Here is a 12,872-nt window from a genome sequence, read left to right as displayed (position 1 = left end):
GAGATTCATTTCCTGTTAGGGTCACCCAAGCCAGATGGGTAGAGATCAGACTAAGAGCACTGGTCAACAACCCGATTCTGGAAAAGAAAGAAAGTTACAGAAACTGCAATGACATCATCTATAGACTTCTAGTAGAGTTCATGACGTAAGTGGGTGAAAGCTTCTGGGAAACCAGTGCACCGACAACCCTTCTGACAAAACATCAAATGGCCAGAGACTATCTCCAATGAACAACTGTGGGACAAAACCAACCAAACCCCAATGAAGATAGAAATCAAAAACGAAAATGGAACTGGATTGGCCACACCTTGCGCAAGCGTGCATCCAACATCACTAGGCAAGGCAATGGAACCCACAAGGCAATGGAACTCACAAGGCAATGGAACTCACAAGGCAATGGAACTCACAAGGCAATGGAACTCACAAGGCAATGGAACTCACAAGGCAATGGAACTCACAAGGCAATGGAACTCACAAGGCAATGGAACCCACAAGGCAATGGAACCCACAAGGCAATGGAACCCACAAGGCAATGGAACTCACAAGGCAATGGAACCCACAAGGCAATGGAACTCACAAGGCAATGGAACTCACAAGGCAATGGAACTCACAAGGCAATGGAACCCACAAGGCAATGGAACCCACAAGGCAATGGAACCCACAAGGCAAGCCTGCATCCAACATCACCAGGCAAGGCACAAACCCACAAGGCAAGCATAAAATTGGTCACCTGAGGCAAACATGGAAAAGAAGCATTGAGGTTGAGACCAAGGCTGCCGGAATGACATGGGCTGAAGAGGACCAGCCAGAATCGGGTCCATTGGAGGAGCATCATTGGAGCCCTATGTTCCACAAGGAATCAAGAGGGCTAAAAAAAAAATTTCATGTGGGGAGTGCTGGGACACAGGTCATGCTAGTTGTGAATAAATTTTGCTAAAAAAAAAAACACAAGGAAAATCGTGTAATATAAAGAAGAAAAAAATATCAGTGAATAAAAAAAATGCAGATAAAACTTTAATTCTTACCTAACACATATTTATAGTACATATTTAGCAAACTCCTCATCCAAGTTAGAACCTGAAAGAAAACAGAATTAGAAAAAAAAAAACAATTAAAGATTGTATTTACTATAGAATTTAAAAGCTTCTTATAACCATGATTTTTAATTTTACAAAAAAAAAAAAAAAAAAAAAAAAAGGAACAGAAAAAAGGGAAAAACAAAAGAAAAAAGTATTTCCAAATTGTGGAGATAAAGATTGATTATTCATATTATTTGGATTTTTCAGATTACAGTTCTCGTCTTGAGTGTTACTTTCACAATGCCATGCAAGGATCCGTAGCATAATGGATAAAGTACTTGGTAAAATTTAACTGGAATTGAAAGTTTAATCCTCTGTGCGAGCAACATTTAAAATACAATTTCAAATTATTTAATTTTATTTTATTCAACCGTCACTGATGGATTGAAAGCATGCTATCCTCATGAATTAAATAAAGAGTTTTTCTGTTTGAAATTCTGTGCTGATTCCTGAGTTTGGCCACATACAACTGAAGAAGGTCGCAAGTTACCTTGACTGAAATATTGTGAAAATAACACCCAAGATAAAGACAGGAGTCTGAATAATCCAAACAATAAAAAAAAAATAAGAGTGAAAAAGAAAAAGGATAAAAAAGAAAAGAAAGAAAAGGTAAAAACAGAAAAAAAGACAAGGAAAATGACAATTTCTGAAAAGCAATATTCAATGCAGAAACTATGTGTGTTCTAACCAGGTACGATTGCACAACTGAAGAACCCAAGTCGATCCTGGTGGTAGATATTAAAACCCTCAAATACATAAATACATGCATCTTCTTGTTAGGGATGAACGTGAGTAAAAAAAAAAGAGAAAGAAATTATGCCGTATATTTTTGTGTTATGAGACGGATATATATATATATATGTGTATGTATGTATGTATGTATATATATATATATTTACAAATAAATAAACATGGTTCTTTATTATAGAGGGTGGGATAAAGTCCCTCACAGAAGGACTGTTTTGTTGTATCACAGCTTTTCAGCGGGGCTAGACTATCTATTCCAAGCTAAAGACCAACAATCTAGTAAACAGTTGCCAGTTCTTCCCACTAAGGGATAGGTGCTTTATATATATATATATATATATATATAGAAAATCCACTGGTAATTAATTAGCACTGTTGATATCGGATTACAATTTAAAAATTTAATGGTTTAAAAGATCAAAAACAAGTGCGGAATTAGTTATATATATATATATGTATATATATATATATATATATATATATATATATATATATATATATATATATATATATATTACATACAAAAATGCCAGTGTGAAAAGTAATATGGTAAAAATTAAACTTAGACAAGTAAAAGAGCTAGTTGTTAAAACTGGAAAAGAAAAAGATGAGATATTCTAGTAAAAAATATAAATTTATAACTTAAAATATTGCAGTATTAAGAATTAATTATATGTAAAACTGAATTTTGAAAAAAAATTCTTGATACTGCAATATTTTAAGTTATAAATTTATTATATTTTTTTACTAGAATATCTTATATTTCTTTTCTAGTTTTAACAGCTAGTCGCATTTTTCTATGTAATCAATGATTTTCCAGGCTTTGCTTTGTAATAATATTTTCTTTTTTGTGTTCAAAATCATTTTATATTACCGGCAAGCCAGTAAAAAATGTATACATATATTTATTAGCGGCAAGAAATGTTACCTACATTGATGATTGCATTAGCATGAAACACTAGTGGATGTATGTCTAAATTAATAATTTAGAGACAAATATATATGTACATATAATTAAATAAAGAATGTGTGTATATATATATATATATATATATATATATGTGTGTGTGTGTGTGTGTGTGTATATATATATATGTGTGTGTGTATATATATATATGTATATATATGTGTGTGTGTATATATGTATATATATATATATGTGTGTGTGTGTATATATGTATATATATATATATATATATATATATATATATATATATATATATATACGTTTTATATATAATCATCCACATACAGTACTATTTCGCTGTATCATATATATGTGTGTGTATGTGCACGGGCATAGCTCAGAGACTAAAGAATGAAGGTGGAGAGTTGTACGTTTTGGTTTCGATTCTAGCTGATGGTACCCAGTACATATATTACCTGATCGTACCAAGTACATATATTTTTTAGTTTTGATCTCACTAATATATATTAGGGTTAAAATAACAATCGATAGAGAATTTTCTCTATAATAATAAATAAGTAATCTGCATGAATTAAAGTATCATATTTAAGCATATTTTATGGCTGGGCAATGCCGCACGGCCTGCTAGTTTATATATATAAAGATGAGGCTAAATAATGTTTTTATTTTCAATTTACCTCAGTCCATGTGTAATCAAACGTGGCACTGGCAATGCTGTCTCGGATGCAAGCAAGAGGTGTGATGGGTGGATAGCCAGTTCGATGATGATGAGAGGAACCAACACTAGATCTCCAACGATCAGGAACAAAGTCCAGTCTGCGTAACACGCAACAAAAGAAAAAGCAGCAGAATAAAACAACAAACATGCAGGAAAATGTTGTTATGAGGGGATTGATACAGGCAAAACTAATACTATTTACACCCCGGCCTCGATACTGGGATCCATGGTAGAGATGATTATAGTAGCACTTGTGAGGCCATCCGAGTTTTTTCTCCTCTTACTTAAAAAGTTGTTGCAAAATAATTATATAGTTGCTTGTAATAGTAACAACAAATTTAAAAGAAGTGAAGGAATGTTATTTTGCTTTAATTGAAACTAAAACTGTTTGCAATTTTATTGAAAATTGATAAAATCTATATTATATTTCTCTTAGTCTGTTTGTATGTTCCAATTTTTCATAGAAACTACTGCTTCGATCTGGCTTAAAATTTGTATGAACCTTTGTTATGATAAGGTTTAGTGATCTAAGTATTATGGTATCTGTTCGATGACAGTTAAAAATTAATAGGGATTAATCATCACAATACCACATTTATTCTAGAAGTTTTCTTGGATACTACTGGACTCATTTTGGCTGAAATTTCATATGGACTTTTTATGATAAGGTGCAGGGAACTAAGTATTATGGTATCCATTCAACAGTTAGGAATTAATAGAGATTAGTATTTAATGTAAAAAACTGAGCACAAATTTAATCATATTCAACCATAAAATATAGCATAAAGCACTCATTCTAAGTCAACTGGATATAACTTTTGTCAGTTTTTAATGGCTGAAAAGTCTAGTGTTTAATAAAAATGTACTTCATTTCCTAACAATTAGGTAATTTCTCTACCCTGCAACCTCTCTCCCACAGAAGAGACGTTGCGAGCCTGTCCTTGTTTTATCGTTATTTCCATGGCAGATGCTCGTCTGAACTCCAATCTCTGGTCCCCCCTCGCCAATCTTTCACGAAAAACACCCGTCTAGCTGAATCCACTGTGAAAAATTTCCCTCACTCTATATCTGTGCCTAAATCAAAACGCAGATTCCATGAACAAAGCTTCTTTGTTAGAACTGCACGCCTGTGGAACTCTGTTCCGTCTGCCTGCTTCCCTCCGGACTACAACTTGGATGTCTTCAAGTCCAACGTTAACAAATTCCTAATGAACTGCCCCCTTAAGTAAACATTTCAGCAAATCTCCTCACTAACGTAATGTACTTGCAATAACCCTTATCCCTGAGTGGCTTCCGGGCCTTGATAAGTGGTGATCACTGTGTAAAAAAAAAAAAAAAAAAAAAAAAAAAAAAATAATGTTTTGAAAAATGTGAAAAGATCGAGAAAAAGTACTCATCTGACCTTGTTATGTTAATCTTGTGAAAAAGTCAGAAAATCAATTTCTCTCTTTTCTATGTTTCACTTTTTTTACCTTTTCTATAGTTTTTATTTATTTATTTTTTTTTTCCTTATTTATCTTGAAACTTTTTCTACCTACCCAGCCATGCCGGGATGTAATGAAATCATTGTAGTTCATAATTTTTATTTGTTTGCATATCTTTAAACTTATACAGAAACAGTAATAAGATTTTAGTGATGAGATAGACGATAACTATTAAACTCTTCAAATTACCTCTTATTGATTTTTATTTTTAGGTGATTATTTAAAATGTGCCATTACCAGTTGACGAAGTTGAACTAAGTAATTTTTTAAAACTAAATTGTAGCTAAGTAGGTTATTGTTAATAACATGGTACAACCATAACAAATGAAAATCGTCTGGTCAGAAGCAAAGTTTGATTTGTCAGCTTAAAGTTTATTAAAGGCCAAACTTTGAAAATCCAACAAGATAACTTTATATGTTAGATTTTATTTATAATGCAATAGCATAATTTTTTTTTAATTTTGGATTTTACATATCTAAGGAAGATATAAATTACTGATACGTCATATGAAGTGAATTAAAATTGTTTCACATAAGTATGTAAAGCAATGAACGAAAATCCCCAAGAATTCTAATTCTTCAATCTATATCTATATATATCTATAAAAGTGAACGTGTCTGTCTGTCTGTCTGTGTGTCTGTGTACATTTCCCTACGCAATAACTCTGTCAATTTTTAGTCTATAGACTCGAAATTTGAAATACCGGGTACTGAGATTTGGGAAAATCGATGTGACGGGTGTCAGCCAGAAATTTGGCTGTTAAGGGGTCAAATTTCAACGATTCGACCTTTAAGAACTCTACCAAACTCCTCCGACAATTTTGGGTCTAGACACTTGAAATTTTAGATATAGGTTCCTTGAACCTGGATCTAACTTAATAAAGTGATTTGAGCCCGAAACAATAAATTTTAAGGGGTCATAATAGGGGTCAAATTTTAAAAAATTAACCATTTTTTTTGTTCTTTTGCTTTTTTTGCACAGCATACACCTCCAAACACCCGAGCAACGCCGGGCACCCCTGCTAGTGTTTCATAATTTTAGATTGGTTGTTTGACTTAGTTGGTCTATCTACTATTTTTGGATTATTTGATGCTGAAGCCAATAATTTATGAAAAAAAAAAAAAAGGTTTTATGCTTCAAGTTCTTCAAATATTTATTTATGTTACTTAGTTTGGTTGTTTTGTTTTATGGCAAATCAAGTCTTTTCGAGTTATTTAACGCCAAATGTGGTAATTTTGAAAGAAAGCTTTTTTTTTTACGGTTGTTTTATTTTACAGCAAATCAACCTTTCTTAATTTATTTAATGCTGAAGTAATTTTAGAAAAAGTTTCCATGCTTCAGGTTCTTTTATATCTTTAAATATTTATTCATCGAGTTTGGTTTGATTATTTTGTAAAGGAAAATTGTTAATTTTGCTTTGGGCTTTTTCAGAACTGAGAAAGAAAAATGTTTGGTGCATTTTAGGTCATGAAGCCGGTATCTTGAGACAGTCTGATCTGGTAACACTACCTAATTTAGGAAAAGAAACAACAGAATAAAGAATCTTACTTTGCTCGATTTTACAGTTATTGTAACACAAAGGTCATTATCATTAACCAAATCTGGTTTTGAATGCGAAAATAAATAAATATAATGAAATTCCATTCAGTTTCAATTTGTGATATCTTGTTTATTTTTGAATTTAAGGTTGATAAAATATGGATATAAACAAAATTTTACCATTATAATTTATAAATGTATAATTTTTTTTGTGTGTGTCATTTAAATTTCTGCATGGTCAGGAGAACAGGAAGTAGGGAGAGAATTTTAAAGGAAATGGCCCAAAGAAAAAAAAAATCTATTAATGTAGAAAATATTATGGCATCAACAGACGTATATGGTAAAGGGGTAGGATTTTGCTAATTTTTTCCACACTTTTTTTGAGTTATGTGACTATTTTGTGTGAGAGGGCGATTTATGTTTTGTATGAAAAAAATGTTGGTGTTTTTCAAATTTAATACGCACAATGTATCTCTATGTTGTAGTGACAATGCGGAAAGATAGAAGGATAAACAGCCATGACTGGCATGCGCCTGCTGCAAGGAAATGGTGGCTGCATATGAGCACAAACCTGGAACCATTTGATTTCGAGAAAGGGTCACGATTATGAAAAATAGGTGCTGTTGGAAGTCCAGAAAAGCTGAGTAAAAATAGTTTGATTTTTGCCTGAAGATCATTTTTAGATGCCATATTGTCTCCATGTGTTTTTGACATGTGCTGAGATACCTTTTGTTTTTTAACTGTTTTTGGTGAAGAGAAGAAAGCAGAACTACTATTTCTACTGATATTAAGAGCATACATCTTTCTTGTGGTTAGTAAGAGAAGAAAAGGAAGAAAATAACCCGGATCTCTGTGTAAATACTGAGAACTGGCATTTTGTGTGTTTTCAACTCTAAATAGTTTATGAGATTGAAATAGGAATTAATTAACCAAATACATCTTTAATATGTATATAAAATAGTTTTAAGTTTAAAGAAAAAGAGTCAAGTCAAGATAGTCGGTGTAATATAGGGTTTTAATTTGTCTTTTGCAAAAAAAAAAAAAAAAAAAAAAAAAAAAAAAAAGAAAAAAGAAAAAGAAAAATCCAAGTTGAAAGCTATTTTTGCTTTTTTGTGTTTCTGTCTGTTACATGGTCAAAATTTGAGAGTTTTTTTTTTATTGATTTATAAATAAAAAGAAGCCTAGTTTGATCTCTAAATCATAGCAAGATTCAATGTGTTAGTTGTTGGAATCAATCTTGTATGAAAAATCAAAGCTGTTGTTTCATTTGTATTCGATGGGTAATGAAATTTACCCAATGTTAAACTCAACTTGATCCTATAACTATTGTTTCGATTATAATTAATTTTCATTTATCACAAAAGTTATAATTACAATTTTAAGGAGTTTTCACTTGTTCAAAGTCTGCATTTATAGTTATACACTGTGAAAATTGGCTTCTGAACCAATAGTACACAAGACGCCATTCAAAAAAAAATTTCAATGAACTGTGAACAACCATAATACAGTGGCTAATTGAGCTGTGAAAATAAATGTAATATCATTGTTTAATGCTTTGCAATGATTTATGTACTAACACTAAAAGTTTTAGATATAATGAATACAAAATTTTGGTTTTAGATGCCTAAAATCTAATGTGGCAATTTTTTTTTTAAATTAAAAAAAAAAAGGTGCTACATCAGATTTCCGCCACCTTCAGAATTTCTTTTTGATTAATGTTTTAACTGACCTGTCAGGATAATCAACTGCAATGATTTCTTCAATGTAGCCATCTTGTTCGAAGATTTCTTCCTCTTCCTCCTCATAGATTTCTGTTAGACTTACAGGCAATGAACTGTAAGAAGCACCGAAGCTGCCAGAACTGTTTTGAGGTTTTATCCGCGTTACTTCGGCTGGCTTCCCAGTCACATTCAGCCTTTTAGGAACAATATCAAACAAACACAAGACATTAAAAACAACAGGTACTATGGCCATCATTCATTTTTCTTTTTTGCAAAAAGGAAAAATAATTTGTTTTTAAAGTAAACTAAATTCAAATTGTATTTTTTAAATTCAAAGAAAACACATTTTTTAATTATTTTTGTTCACTCCAAACAAAACATATTGCTACTTAAGCAGAAAAGGTGATAGGGGCTGGATTTATAAGTGAAACCTAGGTAGGGAGTCAGGCAGCAAGATGCAATTTAAGATTTAAATTTATGCATGTTAATATGTACAAGGAAATAGAGCAGAGAGGGAATTCCAAAAAAAGTGGTCTGAGGAAAGAATCTATAAAATTAGAAAAACTTATGACATCTAGGAACCTCTAAAGTGAAGGGGTGGGATTTTGCACACTTCTATAAACAGAATGTCATTTAAGGTCAAAAATACATTTAGTATTTTTAGTATCAACCATATTTAATCTAATTTTACTTTCAAACAGAAATTTAATACAAAAAATTAATTTCTAAATTATAGAAAACATATTACAAAATGTTATTTTATGTTATAAATATTTTCCATGTAATAAAATCAAACAGAATTTAAAATATAAAAATGCAAAAACTAAGCAACTTAAACAATTCTAATTAATTTTTGTATTATAAAATCCTTACAAGTTCAAATCCGATTCTAATGCCGCCATGTCTCCCAGATGAGATTGCTCATCTTCCAAAGTGCTGGCTGTGGATGGACGCGAGATGGACATGCGCGGGATTTCTTCATATCCTTTCTCTAAAGGTGGCACCAACTGATGACCAAGAAGTCTACAGAAAAATAATAGCAATGGTAAGTTTTATCAAAAGTTTCAACAGAAAATCATAAATACCACCCAAGACATCATCGATGACAAAGTTTTTTAGTAATGTGAGACCCACATGACGGTTTAAACATTTGACTGACCATATCTGTCACATACCCATATGTTGGCCCCAACATGTGCCTTATGAGGGATAACCTTCAACCATTTGAAGCAGTTTTAGGGGTTTAGTATGTAGATGGGTTGCAAATTTTCATATCCTTTGATTTCGTTGCATGATTACAAGTCAGTATAATTATGTTAGGTGATTAAAAGTAAGTATAATTATGTTGAATAATTAAAAGACAGTATAATTATGTTGAATAATTAAAAGTATAATAATGCTGGGTGATTATGTTGCATAATTAAAAGTCAGTATAATTGTGTTGCATAATTAAAAGTCAGTATAATTATGTTGCGTAATTAAAAGTCAGTATAATTATGTTGCGTAATTAAAAGTCAGTATAATTATGTTTCATAATTAAAAATCAGTATAATTATGTTGCGTAATAAAAAGTCAGTATAATTATGTTGCATAATTAAAAATCAGTATAATTATGTTGCATAATTAAAAGTCAGTATAATTATGTTGCGTAATTAAAAGTCAGTATAATTATGTTGTGTAATGAAAAATCAGTATAATTATGTTGCGTAATTAAAAGTCAGTATAATTATGTTGCGTAATTAAAAGTCAGTATAATTATGTTGCGTAATTAAAAGTCAGTATAATTATGTTGCGTAATTAAAAGTCAGTATGATTATGTTGCGTAATTAAAAGTCAGTATGATTATGTTGCGTAATTAAAAGTCAGTATAATTATGTTGCATGATTAAAAATCAGTATAATTATGTTGCATAATTAAAAGTCAGTATAATTATGTTGCGTGATTAAAAGTCTGTATAATTATGTTGCGTGATTAAAAGTTAGTAAGAATATGTTGGTCATCATTGCTTCTCCATCTGTTTTTATATTCTTTTGTGATATGTAACACCTTGCTTATGTACTGCCATCTCGATTTCCTCTTCCATTGCCAGACGAAGGTCCTGACTTTGGATCACTCCTCTAGAAGTATCAAATTTTTCATAGGCTTACATTTAACATTGTAAAAGTGTTTTTCATTTTCAATAGATTTGTTACTGGTTTAATTTCTACCAGAAAGTTACCATTTTGGATCTTTTTTCACTTCTGCTTATCACATTTTGAATCAGAAAAAGTAACACTTCAGCGAGAGATGCATCTTTCAGGGATTCTATTATGATAAATTTTGGAAATTCATTTGATAGAAGAATATAACTGATAAGTGTTGCTTGATGTTTTCCTTTGTGCTTGCTTTTCAATGGACCTTAGCATCGAATCCAACTGAACTTGGTATTTTCCAGGGGAAATAACCCAAACGCCGTTGTTGAGATGAGAATTCTTTGACCATTATACTTACATTGAATAAGAATAAATTAGCCTCTGTTATTTTGTCTTCAGTATCCATAAAATGAAAGTACAGAAAATCAGATGATAATGAATAATATAGTTTGAGATGAACTTATAAATACTAGCACATGATATGACCATCCGATTGATTGGATCAGGCCTCTCCGATTTCCTGCTTAGCTGAAGTATGGGTTGAAGTGGAGTGTTGCAAGTCCATGACCATTTATGGAGCTAGACCATAGATTGCTCAGTCATTCATGATTCCATCCTACATCATCATGTGTCGCCACCCATGGCCTAAAGCTGATTCCATTTTCGGGTTGGGGGTACCTCTCTGCATGGTGTTGCAGTCTGTGAATTCATGGAATGGTGTAGATATAGTGTACCTCTTACTCCTCCAACAATGTTTAGTGGATGATGTCACCAATTCAACCATTCTGCATCCCAGTTGGTCATTTGGTACTGGACAGTTATTTTAGCAAAGGTCCTGGTTCCACGAATCACCACTCTCTCCACATTGTGAAAAATGAAGAGGGAAATCTGTCTGGTACTGGTCAGCAAAGTCTGTATCACTGGGGAGCAAAGGTCATTTCAAGCTAAAAGAAGAATGGTCAATAACTAACACTTTTGTATAAAGCAAGTTGATTATTTCTTGAAAGATTACACAACTCTGATCATATGCAAGTCTTTGACTCAAGTTCCTAATGTTTGTGACTGGACAGCACTACTGGTAAAGTCTGGGCAATTATTGGGTTTAGCGATTGTTGTATTAGTTAAGTCCCTTGAACAAATCGGAAGTTAGGAAGAGTTACTTCCCTTGTACAAATGACTGTCATGGCGACTTTTGTAAATAAAGGCTGTATTCTCATTCCTTTTCTTATCCATTCTTTATCACAGCCATCCATCAGATTAACCGCCACCAATATGACATGGTGTCAGAAGCTAGATTACCAGGACATATTTTTTACCAAAATGAATCGAATTGGAAATCATGAATAAGCAGTGACATTGGTTTTTCTATATGAGTTAAAAAAAACAAAAAACAAAAAAAAAACACTGCGTACATAGCCGCTAAACATGAAAGGTAAGATAATTATTTTGTACCAGATCGATATTGTTTAGCATGGCAGCTTCATCCCAAGCTCCATCACCAACAATAGATTGGTCCAGTGCAAACTTTGCCAAATCGATGGACAGATTTATTCAGTAAGTCAGATTTCATTTTGAAAGCCCAATGCACAATGTTAACAATGATATCAAGGTTAGATATCTTTTGTTATGGGCTGGTGGAGAAGGGCAAAAAAATAAGTGACATATTCGTCTTTCGGCATGAAGAAGAAAGGACAGTCGAAAACTACATTTAATACTTTTGCAAACCTAAGGTCGAATTTTGCGTGGCGCACACAAATTGCTGCAGTGCAGACAAAAGTTGGATGAATCAGCACACTCATTTCTGAAACAGCTTCGTCAAATAGCCAACCAGTGCGATTATAACCAAATAGTGGAGGATACCCTTGTAGTCGATTCAGAATTTATCTAAAGTCAGTGCAGGAATCCTTAATCAAAGAGAGTAATGATCTGACTATAGTGAGAGTGCTATGCATAATAGAGACAGAGGAGGTGACTTGCAAACAACTTGAAGCGATACGCACCCCAGTGGAAGAGAGCAGTATACATTCAATACAGGCAAGGAATAGTAAAAAGCCAACACAGTGTGGATATTGTGGCAAAGAACATGCTCGAGGAGAGTGCCCAGCAAAAGGAAAATTGTGCATTATATGCAACAAAAAAGACACTTTGCCAACGTTTACCACTCCAAGATGGGAGATAAGATAAGTACAAAAAAGAACAACACAGTGGCATAAGAATAGATGAATCCACATGGCAACACAAGGCAAAAGTAATATTAGTGGTTCAAGAGAAGATATTTATTTCCACACCATTCAGCAGTTGCCATCATCCACTATCGATGCGTATGCTAAATTAAAAATTGGCAATAGTCAGAGGCAAATAGACGTCAATGTGAAGGTCAATACAGGTGTTATGAGCAACCTTTATCCAAAGAAATATACAATAAACTACATGGAGTACCACTCAAAGCAACAGCTACACAGTTAATCACATTCGGTGGAACAACGACTGACCAGGAAGGAACATGCCAGCTCAGGGTAAGAT

The 12,872-nt window shown here is 32.5% G+C and overlaps 1 protein-coding gene across 4 annotated transcripts in view; it reads right to left on the bottom strand.

The window, feature by feature from the left end:
- LOC145252713 (protein FAM149B1-like) overlaps window positions 1–12,872 on the bottom strand; it is a 347,344-nt gene that overhangs the window by 22,543 nt on the left and 311,929 nt on the right. For all 4 annotated transcript variants that reach the window (XM_080112552.1, XM_080112551.1, XM_080112549.1 and 1 more), the window contains 4 exons: window positions 9,091–9,240; window positions 8,226–8,411; window positions 3,432–3,570; window positions 1,026–1,077 (listed from right to left, as the gene is read on the bottom strand). In XM_080112552.1, coding sequence (XP_079968678.1) covers window positions 1,026–1,077; window positions 3,432–3,570; window positions 8,226–8,411; window positions 9,091–9,240 — 527 coding nt within the window. The remainder of the gene's footprint in view (window positions 1–1,025; window positions 1,078–3,431; window positions 3,571–8,225; window positions 8,412–9,090; window positions 9,241–12,872) is intronic.

The sequence above is a fragment of the Euprymna scolopes genome, chromosome 29, assembly GCF_053919585.1.
Source record: "Euprymna scolopes isolate OS-2025 chromosome 29, ASM5391958v1, whole genome shotgun sequence".
In the NCBI taxonomy this organism is placed as follows: domain Eukaryota; kingdom Metazoa; phylum Mollusca; class Cephalopoda; order Sepiida; family Sepiolidae; genus Euprymna; species Euprymna scolopes.
This window is presented reverse-complemented; position numbering and strand designations above follow the sequence as displayed.